The sequence below is a fragment of the Colias croceus genome, chromosome 3 (genome assembly GCF_905220415.1).
Source record: "Colias croceus chromosome 3, ilColCroc2.1".
Classification (NCBI taxonomy): domain Eukaryota; kingdom Metazoa; phylum Arthropoda; class Insecta; order Lepidoptera; family Pieridae; genus Colias; species Colias croceus.
In genome coordinates, this window is record NC_059539.1 from 12,168,047 (window position 1) to 12,186,418 (window position 18,372).

At 33.4% G+C, this 18,372-nt stretch overlaps 1 protein-coding gene across 1 annotated transcript; it reads left to right on the top strand.

Annotated features, from left to right (window-relative positions):
* Positions 1–11,998: 11,998 nt before the first annotated feature.
* On the top strand, positions 11,999–13,040 carry LOC123706402 (transcription factor SOX-14-like). The gene has a single exon (XM_045655666.1). The coding sequence runs from the start codon at positions 12,188–12,190 to the stop codon at positions 12,815–12,817; it is 630 nt and encodes a 209-aa protein (XP_045511622.1). The 5' UTR covers positions 11,999–12,187; the 3' UTR covers positions 12,818–13,040.
* Positions 13,041–18,372: the final 5,332 nt, after the last annotated feature.

The following is an 18,372-nucleotide window of genomic DNA, read 5'->3' on the forward strand; positions in this document are numbered from 1 at the left end:
TCTGTTTTTTCATTAACGTTATGTAGGTAGGTCAAAAATCAGGATAGGTTAGGAAGGAATAAATAGTTTTAATATTTTATTATGTCAACGATGACATTTAAATGAGTAAGTAGGTACCTAAGTAGTAGGTAAGTACCTACCATGAAAAAATTTATATTAGTGTTCCGCCCGCGGTTTCACTTGTAGGCATTTTCTTGCTCTTTTTTTTTTTGACAAAAAATATTCCATATCCCAAAAGTAGATATACCTACAGTTTTCTTTCCAAAACCAATTATATAATGAGAGTAAAATGTTAATAAGAGACAGAGTTAGGTAAATTTACATTTAAAACAGGTAATAGGAGAGATTTAAGAATAGAAGTAAACGAAATTTACAAAAAAATTATACAATTTATTTAAGTACACAAAAATTATAGTATTCTGTATTTTATTTAAGTAGGTATTATTGATTCACATCTTTTGACTGGCACTCCAACAAGGGTGAAGGGACTACTGAAAATCAGCGCTTCACAACATAACGTGTAGCACATGCTGAGTAGCTACCCTTTTTGGCACCACACTGATCAGCCGTAAGTACCTACCTTTTTAATGTTTTTTCTTTTTGATTTTTCGTTTATTTTTGTTATTTTTTTTTCTGTTTGTATTATGTGGTGCTAAATAAACATTCTTATTCTTATTCTTAAATCGCAAATTTTTAGAGTTCCATGTCCCAAAAAGGTAAAAAAACGGAACCCTTACAGGATCACTTTGCTGTCCGTTTGTTAATTTATTTGTCAATAGACTTTCGAAGGAACGCATGGAGGTATCTTTATTAAATCCACAAGTCTACGGTCCCTTGAAGCTATAAAAAATCAAACTTATAAGCCAACATAATCAGAAGATACAACCGTTTATGCTGCAATCATTTGCAAATTTCGACATGTGGGAATCAAAACCTATGGGCTACTCCCGTGAACACAGAATCTTGAAATTTGGTACGAAGCAACGTTTTATTGTAGTCACCGTCATTAATAAAGGAAAAATTGCGAAAAACAAAAATGTGAAAGAAAAACTAACTTTATGCAGAACCCTGCAGGGGTCCGACTCGCACCTGGCCGGTTTTTTTTCCACGAATCTGAATAAAATTTCCACTCTAATAATTTTCAAAAACATATGACATTTTTTAACAGATTAACTCTTGACTCTATAAAATCTTAAAAGGTAGAGAAAAATGTATCCCAAACAACAGAGCAAACTTTTTGTTAGCAATAGGTACATTGTAAGTTCTATACCCACAGGGTTTATACAAATTGCTAACTAATATACTAGTGTACCTATACATGTATACCTACCTGTGTATAACACGTAAACACCGCCCGTTTCATATACATACAAACAGGTTTACCAGTGTCTGTTCGTACGTAAAACAATTCTGTGTCGCTACAACGCTCGCACAATATCATGTTATGGAGCGTTTTCGCGCTTCGCTGCCACGCCGCGGGCGTTTTTGCGCGCCAATGCGAAATAATCGCCTAACTACTATACACTTACAATCGAAAACATACTCTATATGTATAGAATAAGGTTGATTTTCCGTTGTTACGGAGGAAAGTTATTACGTTATGGATGAAATAGTTCGTAGACTATTATGTAGGTATATTGAATACATCTTTTATATTTACACGGTTATGTAAAATGGTCTGTTAGCCTCGTTGATGTGTTTTTGATTTTATTATGAATTATGGAAAATTGGGCTCGGGTATGGTTCGGCTTATTTGTTAGGCAACTCTGTCGGTAAGTATCTCACTTGATAGTTGATACCTACTACAGACTATAACCCCGAAATTTATGATAGAGGGATTTGTTAGTGAATCATGACAGACATTGAGAAAAAAAGAAAATGAAATACATATAGTGATACAAATTACCTACAATATTGTAGAAGAGACAATGTATGTTTATGTTATGCTAACACTGAAAACCAAAATGTATCTACTCATAAGGTGTATGAGCTTAACTATACACAGTATATTATAATAATACTAAGCTATAACTAAATACAATGAGGCAAAAAACCAATATCTCGAATAAGTATTAACGAACGTACCTCTTCCTTATAATGCTGATAAGTGATAACACTTTCTCAAAACCTCTTGTGAAAAAAACCATGGGCGGTGTTGATCGCTTGCTACCAGGCGTGAGGCGTCAGGCAACCCACCAGTTCGCTTGCCCGCTTTATAAAAATTAAAACAATAACCAATATATCTATATTGTACTCTATTTTGACTTAGCAGGTCACTGCAAGCATTATTAGAATGACCTTGGGCCATTCGCCCCTCCCCCCTAGGGCACAGAACGTGACGTAGCATGTTGACTTGCCCGGCAGCGATTCTGTCGCACTATTGTTGTTGGTGCTAGCTGTAATGAAATCCATGGGATGACGCAATAATTGTCTGACTGGTTGTGACTTGTGCCCCGCGGTTAACGCAGTTTTGGAAAATATGAATGGTTTGCGAGAGGTGTTTTTGCGACACTTTAAATAAACTATGACACACATAACAGTGTCAAGCTAAGACTTTTTCGTTACTTAAAAATCCAAAATTATTAAACTAAACTATTTTCTGTATCGTTCACAACCTACCTAAATTCCAGGTCTTCCTAATTTTCCTATAATAAATAGTTTTAGTCCATTGAATAAAAGGTTCTAGAGTGCGTGAGTTAGTAACGTAAGATGTTTCTTCGGAAACATGTCAAGAGTTCCTAGGTAATAAACATACTAAAACCCCGGGACACTAGGAAGAGCCCCGGAGTGGGGGAAGGGGGAAAAGGTATTTTTTTTTCATTTTTCGCTTAAATCTCAAAAACGGTTCATGTTAGAGAAAAACTTTCAAGGAAAAGTTGAAAGGCCATAAAATTATCTACAAGTTGTAACTAAATCATTTTTTCCTATATCCTAAAGTTTCTGAGATACATGCAGTTAAAAATGATTTTGGCTCAAACAATTTCCCCATACGATCAAAAAATATTTCTTTCTTCCAAAAAAACTCAAATGTGCAACTTGTGACCGGTACTGATAGATTGCTTTTAATTAGGTCTATAATTGGTAAAATAAACACATTCCTCCATGGAAGACTTTAGGAGGAATCGATTGTTAAAATATTATATTAGGGTAGTTTGAGTTACTGAACATGATCTTTTTATTTTTTTCTTCCAAAAAACTCAAAAGTGCAACTTTTGACCGGTACATATAGATTGCTTATAATTAGGTCTATCATTGATAAAAATACCAGAATCCACCCCGGAGGCCTTTACGGGGAATTGAATTTTATTAGGGTAGTTACGATACTTGAACTTTTTATTTTTTTTCTTCCAAAAAACTCAAATGTGCAACTTGTGACCGGTACTGATAGATTGCTCTTAATTAGGTCTATGATTGGTAAAATAAACACATTCCTCCATGGAAGCCTTTAGGAGGAATCGATTGTCAAAATATTATATTAGGGTAGTTTGAGTTACTGAACTTGATCTTTTTATTTTTTTTCTTTCAAAAAACTCAAATGTGCAACTTGTGACCGGTATTGATAGATTGCTCTTAATTAGGCCTGTAATTGGTAAAATAAACACATTCCTCCATGGAAGCCTTTAGGAGGAATCGATTGTCAAAATATTATATTAGGGTAGTTTGAGTTACTGAACTTGATCTTTTTAATTTTTTCTTCCAAAAAACTCAAAAGTGCAACTTGTGACCGGTACAGATGGATTGCTCATAATTAGGTCTATCATTGATAAAAATACCAGATTCCACCACGGAGGCCTTTACGGGGAATTGAATTTTATTAGGGTAGTTACGATACTTGAACTTTTTATTTTTTTTCTTCCAAAAAACTCAAATGTGCAACTTGTAACTGGTACTGATAGATTGCTCTTAATTAGGTCTATGATTGGTAAGATAAACACATTCCTCCATGGAAGCCTTTAGGAGGAATCGATTGTCAAAATATTATATTAGGGTAGTTTGAGTTACTGAATTTGACCTTTTTTTTTCTTCCAAAAAACTCAAAAGTGCAACTTGTGACCGATACAGATAGATTGCTCATAATTAGGTCTATCATTGATAAAAAAAACAGATTCCACCATGGAGGCGTTTAGGAGGTATTGAATTTATTAGAGTAGTTAGGTAAAATAAAAAGCTTTCGAATTTTTCACATTTCATGGGAGTAGCTCGAAAACGGCTGCGAATAGAAAAAAATGATTTAGGTACAACTAAAAGTTTTTCTCTAAAATGTACCGTTTTTGAGATTTAAGCGAAAAATGAAAAAAATTGACCTTTTCCCCCCTCCCCCCACTCCGGGGCTCCTCCTAGTGTCCCGGGGTTTTAGTATGTTTATTACCTAGGGACTCTTGACATGTTTCCGAAGAAACATCTTACGTTACTAACTCACGCACTCTAGACCCCCCTTGGAGGGACTCATTCAATGGACTATTTAGTAGGTACTTACCTCTAATACCTATGTCTCTAATGAAATGATTAGGTAATCAGTCCGTCAAATAAAATCATCATTTAATATTATACAGGGTGTCCCACTGTTGGTATACTAAGCTCAAAGGAGGTTATAGTTTTGCATAGGTACGCTAAGTACCTACGTAAAAAAATTTCTAATCCATAAAAATGCAGACGCATTTTTTTTTTCAAATAGATGAAATCTTAAAACTCTGTGTACACCCATAACAAGCAACCCGCCTAGCTTTGCTAGCAGCTCGTGACCTATTGTTTAAGATTATGTTTTCATAGACAAAATGCTCACATTAGCGAAGTGGTACCTAACTATATGCCGACTGCGCGAAGTTAGAGAAGAAAACATGGATTTTCAGGAAAAATTTAGCAAACTTTTTTTATATAATTTTGTTGTTTAAGTATTTTTTACGTGATCAGTATATGTAAAACTACAAGTCCCTTCGCGCTAAGTATACCAATAGTAGGACACCCTGTTCCTATATTAATAAGTTTTAATAAGTGAGTACCTACTCACAAGTCACGTACATTTATAGTGACTACAAAGCTTTACTGCTTTAGCAAAATAGTAAAAGTAAATAGAAAATTGCACCTATAGTCCTATAAATACTTACAGCAATATTCACCGCTATGATGATGTTGTAATTTGTAAACTCTATGAAAATCTGGTATGGTTGAAGAATCACATCGAATTAATAACTAATAAATTAAAATAATTGAAATCAAACACTAAACTACTGTCTGTGGAATAGTTAATATAATATGCACATTCATTTGTTAATTATTAAAAAATATTCATCGAAATTAGATTAGCGCGGCGCGGGCGTTCAAAAATCGAACGGTCCGTTTTGCTTTTTTTCAGTTTTTAAAACTAATGAAACAGATTGTTGACCAAAGAGTTATTATACAAAATATTATGAAATTAATAAAATTACAATTTAATACATTTTTATAAGAAAATAAGTAAATATTAAGAATCTATTTAAAGATATTGTGTTGCTTTCACATAAGTGAGTTTTGACAAAGCGCCTTCGCGAATGTCTCGGTATTGAACGGGTGGAAATAAAAATGCTGTATCAATAGAGTCCGATATGCACGGTATATGTAATTGAAGATTGTTCTTAAAATATTTATGTAATATTTTTTTACGCAGTTTAATTCAAGTTTCAAGTATTGCATTTTTGGTTAACTTTTTCAGGAGGACAAGGAGGTTGTGTCCTTAATTAAATCCTGAATATTTTTTTTCTCATAAATATGTGTTTATCATGCTCTCTCAGTTTTAAATAAGATAAGTACCTATAAGTTAATAAATCTAACATAGGTAGGTACTTTCTCATAACCTTTACTTTTCTAACAGTCGAGGCCTACGTCTTAGCTTGAATGTTCTTAAAATATTGTTCGATTCTTCTTTTTTTTAAATAAATATTTTTAATAATTTTGTCCCCGATAATAATTAATTAGCAGTTAGATAGGTATTACGTACCTAATAATAAATTCCATTTATCACTAGAAATTATTATAAATCCCCGGACATATCCTACACCGAAGTACCGTGTGTACACACATGGATGGGATCCAACACAAGAGGTTTTATTATACGAGCCGGGACTTATTCTTTTCTATTCACTCAAAGGGATAGCTGTTTGTTCGCTTCATTTTCATATCTTTATTTAATACCAGTATTACATTTTTCTTTGTTTAGCTGTTTGATTTGCGAGGAATTAGATATTTATTGAGATTTATTGATTAAATTTTTAACCGACTTCAAAAAAAAGGAGGAGGTTATCAATTCGGCCGGTGTATATATATATATATTTTTTTTTATGTATGTACACCGATTACTCCGAGGTTTCTGAACCGATTTACGTGATTCTTTTTTTGTTCGATGCGGGATGGTGTCGAATTGGTCCCATAAAAATTTTATTCGGATAGGCCCAGTAGTTTTTATTTTATGAGCATTTTTGTCTGTAGGTATTTGTAAATTTTGCAAGTGCAAGTTTGAAGTCTTTAAAATAAATATAAAAAAAAAAAAAAGTTTGAAGTCGGTTGTTTTTAACGCAGTTATCACTTGTAGTTATTGTAAACCTAGCCGTGTACGATAAAATTTTTTGAGACTACTTTGAAAAAGGTAATAAAACACAAACTAAAATGTGCTTGCTGCATTGAGATAATATTATTTCGTATAATATTACACCACGAACAAAATCTGTGCGCCATTTTTTTGCTCTAAGTTTTCGTTAACAGTTATATTCTCAAAAAAACCCCTACCTATAGATAAAATGAAAGGTTTTTTCTTGGCAAGTTCCTGTAAATAAATCTACATACACATAGATTGTTGGGAGTCGTGACTCACCGCGATTTGAAGCATAAAACGGAGGCTTAAAATTCGCAATAACAATAAGTTACGGCTTATTGAGACTTTTAGTGTTCACGACTTTTGTTAACATTGTTGGTTATAAACTTGAAGATCCTACATGTACCTTAACCTATTTTAAATCCTACCAACCTATTTTATTTTATGCTATGTAATAAAGGAATGTGAATTGTTACGTTGTGATTGTATGATTGTTTCTGTAAAATGTTATTGTAATTCGGTTGAGATTCTGAATTCTAATCTATAGGGAAAAATTCATATAGAATACTTGCATTTTATATGAATTTTTCCCTATTGTAATAGGTATATTTATAATTAAGATTTTCAATGATTATGGCGATATCTGAATATTCTACAATTCCTGTTCCTGAAAGGATGCAGTTCGCCAATGAACAGTCGTATACAAGCGAGGAATAATGGAAGGATACCAGTAATTAACTAATTAGTAATTACTATAGCTTAAGATACAATAACAGAAAGTAAAAAGTAGAGTATATATCCTAGAATGCCTTTTTTGAAAAAAAATACCTCCTATGGTGAAATCCTAAAAAAATAATATTTGATATTCTTACAGAGTATACGTAGTATATTATTATTAGTCTGTGTTACAGATATTTGGTTCTTCATTTCTTTATTATTAGCTAAAGCTTGGGTAGTTAAATTGTCTGAAAATATAACGTAACAAAAAGTCGTGCTGTCGTGTCGTAAGGTATAAAAAGCATCGTCTCCGCGACGACAGGCCAAACGAGAGCTTTTTGTATCTCACATTATAGCTTTATAGGATCTTATTTTCATAAATATAGCGGTTTAAATACCCCCTTTATGTCCGCCGTGATTTACAAAGTGTTGCTAGGCTCGCTGAGTTTACGATTGTACACATAAATTTGCCGGTTTTTAGCTTTTCCCGCGTTTTTCATATCGTTTTTATTGTGTTGCGACTTATGGTTTCGTAAACTTTTGGGAGTTTATGTTTTGATGAGGCAGTGGATTTAAAACATGATTTAAAATGAATTGAGATTTGAGTAAGATCATACGTCATGGACTTATGATATCGCATTATCCTTATTATCCAATTTAATTTACTTTTTTTAATCACCACACATAAAAATAAGTAGTTAGGTGGGCAGTCTAACAATAAACTTAAAAACTATTTATAAAAAATAGGTAACTATTCTATTATTTATAATTTTTACACTATATACATACTTACTATATATTATATTCGAGTGTATTATTGATTATGAGAATAATTAAAATCAAACATAAAAACAAAATACTTTCCGTAATTTATTTTTAACCACTGTAGCGCCATCTACTATGAATTGTATAAAGTAATTTTTGTGTAATGCGCCATCTGGTGATAGTTAAACGTCAACAGTTCAAATTTAGAAACCGAAACTTTTAAGGCCCAAACGTGATACTGTCATGTATTCATAGATGTCGTTGAAATAAAAAAAAGGAGAATTATTTTTTTATGCTTTAACCTCCTGAGACCCAGGATTTTTTTTTCTTTCTTTTTTAATAAAAATTAGCTGTATCTGTTCTAATGCAATTATAGATATTAAAAAAAATGGAAAAAAAAATCTTTCGTGGAAAACTTGGATTTTCTTTATGTCATTTATATATTACAGGGGGTCCCAGTTCCAAGTGTAATAAGTTTATGAAAATGAAGAAAAACTACTTGTTTTTTTAGTTATTATATATTTTTAAACTTGAAACCTAATATTTATTATTCTATCTATTGTTCTGTATCTATTTTTTGTAACTTGGTTCAAAGATAGGTATTTTTAAGGGTGAGAAATAACCAGTTCAAGTATTTTGCACCGGCGCGGCGGTGTATTTATATTGTCACGTCCACCCATAGGTCTTATTTCTAATCCATCCTCTTGGTCAGCCTCCTCTAATGCTTGGTCCACGTCATGTGCGTCCCCGAAATGGTCTGCCAACAACTGAAGATGACATATATAGTGACGATTCTGTACTGACGTGACTCATACTCATTGGACGAATGGAAGAAGACTCATTTTCTGGTGTTTGGGCGGCTTCATCGGTATCATTTGGGGGATTATCTTCATCTCAAACATTTATTTATTAAATTAGACTTCTTCTAAAAGCACTTTTGAATCGTCATAACAGTATTAACATTTACCACCGATTCGGAAAGCAGTATCTATGGAGAAGAACCGGCAAGAAACTCCATAGGTCCATCATATAGGTCAATATTTGACTCATCCAGGTGTTGGTAGATCTCAGTATCTTATAATCCTTGAAAATTATAATAAAATCTGTAACATAAACTAAATAATGTCATATAGGTAATACATGGGGCCCTTGTAACCAATACCAATTTGGCAAGAATTGAGACCAAATGTCTTACCAGTATGACATAAAAGAAAACATTCATATTTTTCACAAGTTTTAGATTTATCTTACAAAATAACTATTGCGGTTGCAGAAATAATATCTATTATAATTAGATATACAAAGATATACTGCAATATACTAATGGTTCCACTAAAAATGTAAGATTACTGACCACGTGTTTGCCGTCGCACAGCCACCGTCAACTTCGAAATGAGAATACTTCAAATCACTGTCACTTATAAAACCAAAAACCGTTTAGTATAGCGGATGACATACCACTACATCGATTTGAGGTATTATTTCCGCATATACGCAAAAGATGGCGTTGAAATATTTTTTTATTGTTTATGTAATATATATATGACCGCAGGCCCCAGGAGGTTAAATGAGTCGATCAAGGAGTCGATACATAATATCAAACTCCGTAAAGTCCATTCTAACAGAAATGTGGGAATCGAGGTATTTTTAATAACTTAAAAAAACAATATGTTTGGACCTTTATAATTTATGATGGATATAATATAATACATTAGAATCATTTTTACGAAGAAAAAGAAATGTATTACTTGATGATTATGTCACAAAATTAGATTTAAATCTGGACATACAGGCGTTTGATATGTACCAGCAAAACTTACCGGGTTTTGAAAAACATCGTCTTGGACTTACAGGAATTTGAAAAATCTCTAATGGACTTACAGGGATTTCATAGAACTTAATTTTGGGACGTACTGAGGTGGTGGAAATGGGTAGATAATTCGTCGCGTTGTAAGTATTGGACATTAAAATAAAATATGTACATTAAAAGATACAAATTATTATTATTATTAACCTTTATCATCCCACCGCTGGGCAAAGAGAAGGGTCAATAAATCAAAACAGTTGAAAAAATCTCAGTACGGCCCTGGGCTTCATGGCTGGGAATAACTACTGTGCGTGTGCTGTGCGTCTAGTTTCATTTATCTTTTAGCTGTTTTCTGAGCCTTGTCTGTTTTAGCTTTTGGTATTGTTTTATTCCTTGCTTTGTCTTGAACCACCACCTCTATAGTAAAACTGTTTTCTTCCATCATTTATCAATTAAAACGATTTATAAGCATTGGTCACACGTGTTAGCTTCAACAAAATTGAGAGAAATGGCAGCCATTTTAGTGCTATACTGCGCTGTGATTGGTCGAAATGGACTTACCTGAGTTTGATAAACCACTGTCGACGGACATACCGGAGTTTGAAAAAAAACATTTACTTTAAACCTTATTTTAATAGAGATACGATTGACTTACCTAACTTTGAAAAGTACAGACTGGTTTAGTTTTACAATTCAAAATTGGCGCCATTGTTATCTCAATTTTGGCGGGGAGTGGACTTACCGGAGTTTGATATGTATCGACTCAAATAGCTTTAAGAAAAATGCAGTCTACTACCCATTTTTATTTTTGATGCTTTTTAAACATTTAATGCTGTTGTATCAATATAATACATATATGTAAATTATTAAATTTTTACTTAGATATTTCATGATCATCTCAATTTTTTCTTTATAGTTATGTTTCAATATATTTATATCTACCTACTGAATGTAAGACTGAATGCAACAAAACGAAGCCTATGACTGTGTTATGACTTCGCTCTTTCGTCGAAAATGTTAACAAATAAGGAAGCAGACTTACCCATCAAAGAGTAATTTAATTATTCCGATTTATCAATCCCTATCAACAAAGCTAGGCATATTGTGATCAATCGAATGAATGGTGTATTGTGGTGTGGTCTATGGCCACACCTTGCACAGATAACATAATACTAGTACCTTGGGTCTGTCACAATACTTATCTACATCTATATTCTGTAATGCGAAATGAATGGAAGCTAATGTATTGGGATTTATCCATTTTATTTAGGACTAGCTACGCTCGGCGGTTTCACCCGCGTAGCTCTGCTTTTGTTGGTCTTAGCGTGATGATATATAGCCTATAGCCTTCCTCGATAAATGGGCTATCTAACACCGAAAGAATTTTTCAAATCGGACCAGTAGTTCCCGAGATTAGTGCGTTCAAACAAACAAACAAACAAACTCTTGAGCTTTATAATATTAGTATAGATGTGTTACTGGCACAATCTACAACTATAAAATCGATATCAATAAGATAATATTTAAGCACTTTTATGTACCTAGGTATTGAAAATGTTTGGCAAAATCTAAAGAATCGGTTTTACCTACTCTAATTTTATGTGGAATTACGAAAAAATAAAGCAAGCATTCTTAACCTTTTTGAGAAAGTTTATTCAGCTTATATAAAAAATGTTTGACTTTTATTTCCTATTTATAAAAAAAATACAAGTACATACAATATAATTTAGAATCCCAGAGATATGAGGTAATAAAGTGAGGTAAATGGTCGTGTATCACAGCAATATCCAGGTCACTGCCACCAAAAAGATAAGAAATAAAAGCACCATGTATCCGCAGCTTTACTAACCTCTGTCTCTGATCCTGCCATTCAGACTTCCTCCGATTATCTCGCAGAAAGCAATCGCTTGATAAGGCTAACTGTTTAATAGATCACTGCGCAGGCGCGCCTTACACAAAACATACCAGTATCATTTGACAATTTGCGAGCAATCACGGCATTGTCGCCGCTCTTTATTCAACATCAGATAATACATGAAAATTGTCATGACCATTGTGTCCGCGCTTTTGTTGCTTTAATGACTGCGCTCCGATTTAGTTTGCTTCGAAAACGGTCATCAGTTTACATTTGTACGCCCATCCGATCGGTTCGGAACATCAGACAGTTCAAATAGAGAGAATAAAACGTTATAACTCATAGCTTTCGTATCTTCTAAATGCAGACTCTCAAGCTAAAATTGGTGAAATCTTGGCGTGAATTAAAGATCTGTAAAACAATGGTCATTAAGTCCTTGGAACGTATTTTGAAGCTGTAAAATATGTAATAGTTAAACATGGCATATCCATTGGACGCTCAGATCAAACCGATACAGAAGTTGTCGAAGAATTCCAACCCATACCACATAAAGCGGCCGATGAACGCATTCATGGTCTGGTCGAGGTTGCAAAGAAAGAAAATATCGATGATGAACCCGAAGCTTCACAATTCAGAAATATCAAAGCGTCTGGGTTTGGAATGGAAGAGTCTAGACGAAGCAGAGAAACGGCCATACATAGATGAAGCTAAGCGTTTAAGGCTAAAGCACATGCACGATTATCCAGATTATAAATATCGGCCGAGACGGAAGAACCGTCTGGAGACTACGTACAGCACGACAATCTACTCACGAGATTCCTTCGTTGAGATGGAACCGAGATCTGATTACCAGATGCCAATAAGCTATTCAGATCCTCAATACATGTACAATAACATGATCTATTCGCCGATCAGTCAGCCTTCTTTCGTGCCAGTGAGGAAGGAAGAAATACCCATAGATGTACGACCTCTGCCGTCCATTGAGAGCATTTCTCCAAGGCCCTTTGCGGTGGTGAACCAGCAGATGATGGTGAAGGCGTACCAGAATCTGCATTATGTGCCTGATGAAGTGGCTAGGATTTCGTATTATCCATTTAGTGTTCAATAGATTTAGTATGGTATATAGTCTTTAGATTTGGTCTAAGATCAGAAAATGGACGTTTTTTAAAGACTCTTTTCGATGAAACATACTTTTGATAAATCTGCATTATAATTTGTAGGAAATAGAGATTGGAGATTATATTTATATACGTATTGATTAGTTCTGTGATCTTGTAAAACTAGATTCTTCCTTATTTATTCGCGTAGAAATAGGTTTTTATAATGTTAGGAAAGTGTATCAATAAAACTTATTATAATTTATTTACAGCTTGTTATTTTATACCTTTTCAATTATAACTTAAAAAAGTAAGTGAGCCTATCAATTATCATACACACTGATTGTGTGCATCATTTGATTTCTGTGAAAATTTTTGATAAACAAATATCTTAATGCTATCGAAATAGTTTGGAAGTAAGTATTTGGAAGTTGGAATTCAACCCAGACACATCCGGGGTGATTGGCTAGTATAATATCTAACTTAGAGGTACATAGATATCTCGATCAGAATAAAAACAGTCGTTTACAAGAAAAATGGTTACTTCCGTGAACGGTTGGAAAACATCTCACCCTGTCATTTCCCGAATGATTGAGAAATAATACTATCACGATGACGCGAAGGTTTGCACGGACAGATTGACAGACTGGTAATTGATTGTATGTTTACATTAGGGAGCGGATCGCGTGGGATTTGGTATCTTTCGTTATATCTATGGTAGGTCTTATAGGGTCTTTATATAAAGTTGTAATGTAGCTGTGGTAGGTCTTATTAGGTATTTTAGTAGAATCTATACTTATATTATAAAGTTGAGGAGTTTGTTTGTTTGAACGTGTGTTAGATAGCCCATTTATCGAGGAAAGGCTTATCATCATGGTAAGACCAATAGGAGCGAAGCAATGAGGGTAAAACCGCGGGGTATAGCTAGTTTATAGATACAAACGTATTGTAATTTGTAAGCCAAAGCAGAGTAAGATAAATCTTGATAAAATATAGAAATACTCATACAGATAACAAACACTAAATATTCACCAGTTCACAAAATTTCACAAAAAAATATTGGTATTTTTTTTACATTACCCATCAATGAAATCACTCATCATCATTCTGAAATATCTATCCCTAGATTTTTTAAAGTCTTCACTAGGAATCGAACAGAGAATCTTCGACACTAAATCCAATCACCGTACCACAGCGATGAATTCGCTAAATGCTCCCTTAAAATTAATCCCGTTATATAAAGCAGTAATTAACACTCAATCAAGTAACTATTGGTTTAATCGAGAAGGTTTCAATTAACTTTGTAACTACTTTTAGTTAGATTCAAGCGTTTTTGTAAACGTGGCGGCTTGTAATATTTATATGGTGCTGTTAATACCATTAGATAAAGAAATTAATTTAAAATTGAAAGTTTGATATTTGAATGAATGAATGAATGCAAACTTCTTTCCACTATATAATAAAATCATCAATTATGTGATTGTGATTATGTTTGTTGGTCTCGTCAAAAATTAATGAAACGATATTTAAAATTCTTAAATAAAAAATCTTATAAGATTTAATACTTGCAGCGTTACCTGCGTTAGCATCTGTGATCTGTGTCAGAATAACAAACGGACTCCCAAATTACACGCGAACACACACAACAATTATTATTATCTATGTACATAACGATTATTACATAATACCTATTTACCTAGTCTATCAGACACAGGGTTTAGGTTCAAATGAAATCGAGGACTAGAATACAAAATACGGGTATAAATTATTATTAATTATTGAAAGAAATTACCTGAGTTCTGAAAAAACAGCTCTCGTAATATCCCAATGAAAGCTGGCTATAATTAAAGAAACCTCACGTTTCTTGCAAATTGCCAGTCGTTCAACAATTTAACCCTTCTTGTTTGAAGTTATTGTAAACGGACTGAATTAGAAATATCAATTTCTGAACTTCAATGTAAATAATTATAAGTATGGGGTTAGTAAATTGGATATTATATAAAGTACCGATTTGATTATTTGCTGAGTTTTGTTGGGTTTACATTTTCAATTTTGTGTTTAGGTTATTTGGTGCTAGGTTGTTTATTTTTCTATTTTGTTTAAAGAAAGTCAATTATACTTATATAATTATTTATAACATTATTACTATTAGTATAAACTAGGCGACTGTTGAATACCAAAGTTACATATATTAAAAATAATAGTACCTGTCTCTGTCCCTATGTCCCTTTGTATGCTTAAATCTTTAAAACTACGCAACGGATTTTGATGCGGTTTTCTTTAATAGATAGAGTGATTAAAGAGGAAGGTTTTAGTATAAGTATAATAATTTATTAGGTTTTAGACAAAGCGGGCGAAGCCGCGGGCGGTAAGTTAGTATCTAATAAACAAATATGAAGAATGACTTCTGTACTGTGATTGATGTTCTCAGTATAAGAGAAATGAGATGAGGTCACATATAGGTACATTAGCGTATTATGCGTGTTAAAAGCTTTATGCTAATAAATAACCTATCATTTGAATAAATATTACATTCGGATTCATACCATTTGATAAGCTTTTCTTATGTCTTCGCTTTAGGTACATAAAGCATGTAACAAAATGTCATTAGTTACTGCTTTGCGAAGAGATCCAACTTACACGTCACGGGAACGACACGACAGCGTCAGCTTATATCGTTATCATCTCGCATTCAGGCACCAACAAAGCGCAAACACTTCACGCCACTTTAGGCTCTATTCCAAGGGAATATGGGCGAAAAACTCATTACAGTGTTTTATCAAATGCTTAGCATTGTTTATAGCTTAGGTGCACTTCCTTGTTTTGTAGAGATGTAAGCTTACTAGACAGCGTACGTGAATTTCAATCCTATTGTAAAGAAATAAGGTTTGTTTTACATTATTTTTCGGAAAGAACATACGATGCATTTTACAAGAATAGGAAGTATGCTTAAATTTGAACACGTGCACATGACGCAGACGAAAATGTACCTTACGACAACGTGTTAAAGGTGTTGTTAGCTGCATAATTTAACCGGTTTAAACCCGTCAAGCGTCTTCCACGTAAAATGAATGATGGATGAATCGTATGCGTTTCAGTATAAAGCGTTTTCAGGTTTGAAAAATGAATTCGATTGTATTTTTACGTCGCGAAAGGGGCGCGAATGTAAAAATGTTTTATTGTAGGAATATGAGCAAGATATATGTTCTACTTTTAATATCGCATAAGGTTTTATTTAGACGTTGCGACAGAAGTATTATATAGAATGTAAAGCGTTATGAGTTAACACTAGATATATTAATTTATCTGAGCCACCAAAGCAAATTTAAAAAAAAAACGGATCAGACTAACTAATTAAATAAAGTTTTAAGGTTCTGTCTGTCTGTTTTAATCTCTGATTGATGGAAAAATAAGTGGCTAGGATTGATAAGTTGAGACTTGAGCAGACAAATAGCTTCTTATACCTAGTTATTCTCAAATATTGTAACTGAAAATTTTGGAAATTTATAGTATATGTTTTAATAGCGTTACCCATACTTCTTTCTTCACCAATTAAGGAATTTTTACAACTTTAAAACCGCTCTAGAACAAATAAAAAAAACAGCCTATTATTTTTAACTCATATAATTTGCTATGGTTCATAAAATCAATGCTAGATAGCTCATGCCAAGGGTCCATTAAGAAATTAACATAACGCAATAATCGGGGACAATTTGTCGCGAATAACGGCCAAATAAAGTTCTATTGACAATCCCCTAAATAATGGCTAATGGATTATACAATCGATGTACGCGAAACGGATGTGTAGTTTAGGAGTCGGTTTACAACCCTGCATGTAAAAATGAATTTTTTTTTAAACTTCTTTGGGCGCGTTGAGACTAAAATTTCAAGGTGATGGAAATACCGTCGCGTCATGGAGTGGTGACGATTGTGGTATCTTTGAATCTTGCCACAGAGGTTTCACTTCTGATACGTGTGCTCGGCACGCACGCTTTTATTTGCGTTATTGTTGCTCTTATGAGAATGACGAATTTTGATATTGTTGACAGTATGGACGTGTGAAACGGTGTGAATAACAATCCTTATTATAAAATTGGCATTGTATTAATGACATAATCATCGTTAATTTTTTTGTACTCGCAATTGCTTATTCAAAAAAGTTTAACTGTTACTTTTCCTTAAAGGCTTCTTTATTTCATCAGTTATTATTATGATTATGGTGAGTGTTTAAGCTTTTATTTATTTTATTCAAGGACTTGCCATCGTATTTTACTAGGACCAAAAGCAAAACGTCTCGTGAACAATGTTTTTTGTTCAATTGCGAACAAACACCCCTCGTGTTGGTACAATTTGGCACAAAGTTCTATGCTTACCAAACTAAGTAAAGGAAAAAGTTCGACGATGCTATTTTTCTATTTGTGTTTTACTACAGAAGGAATAAACGTAGGTACCTAATTGATTAAGTAATTAAAAGCATTATATTTTCAATTTTCATCTTGTACGTATTGGGAATATAGATACCTACCTATGCTGATGATAATGATAATAATTATTTTGTTACCCATCTCTCCGCCTACAATCCGGATACGAATTAGCAACACTGACAAACCAAATGGTACGGAACGTATGTTTAGACTTAGCGTGGGCCAAGGGGCAAGGGACCGGGGCCTGGGGTATAAGGGTCGTATTGACGTTAACTTCACGGACTGTTAAACTGGGATTTATTGTTGTTTGCTTCGAGTGGATTTAGTACATAAGCTGTTGACAAATACACTAATAGTGGTCATAAATAGGAATGATTTGGACAAAAATAAAATGAATACTTTAGTCAAGATAGTACTAAATTAAACAATTTGATTTATAATTCAAAGTAGTCAGTACCTACGGTCTATTTAAAACTGACTATCTAAACTCTAATCACGGAGTAATATCAGGTATAAAAAAGTTTGGAAAATCCAAAAGTGCACGCCTCATAATCTCATCCTTTACAATAAAATTGATTATTTATAAAGGTGTATATAATATAAGTATGTAGATACACTTGTTCTCATGTGCCAATGCTCTTGTACCATAGAGATCTAGAGAGATGCCAATCGCTTGCGCTGAGTACGAAACCAGTGTCTCATAACAAATTTACGCACACAACAGTACTTAAACAAAATAAAAACAATACTTCGCGTTGTGTGCGTGTCATCACACAAAAATTTGAGAGCGACTATTCGTTCGCACACTAGATTGTAAGTAACGTACGTATACCACACCAGTCACCACACAGCCGCAAGATATGCGTTTACGATAGGGATTGCTTGTCGATAAAATGAGAAACGTTAAAATTAAAACAACTTATAGGCAATACAGTAACTAGGTAGAAAATAGAAATGGACACCTTGATGGTAGCATTCATGGTGATGAAGTACATAAAGCATTGCCTATTGACTAATATTGTTAAGTAAAATAAGTATTAAATAAGTGAATTTTTTTTAATCCATGTAACGGCACCAGTCTTGTACAGATTAAGGAAAAAATTTAAGTTTTTTGCAAATTTCTCGTAGGTTTTTTAACTTTA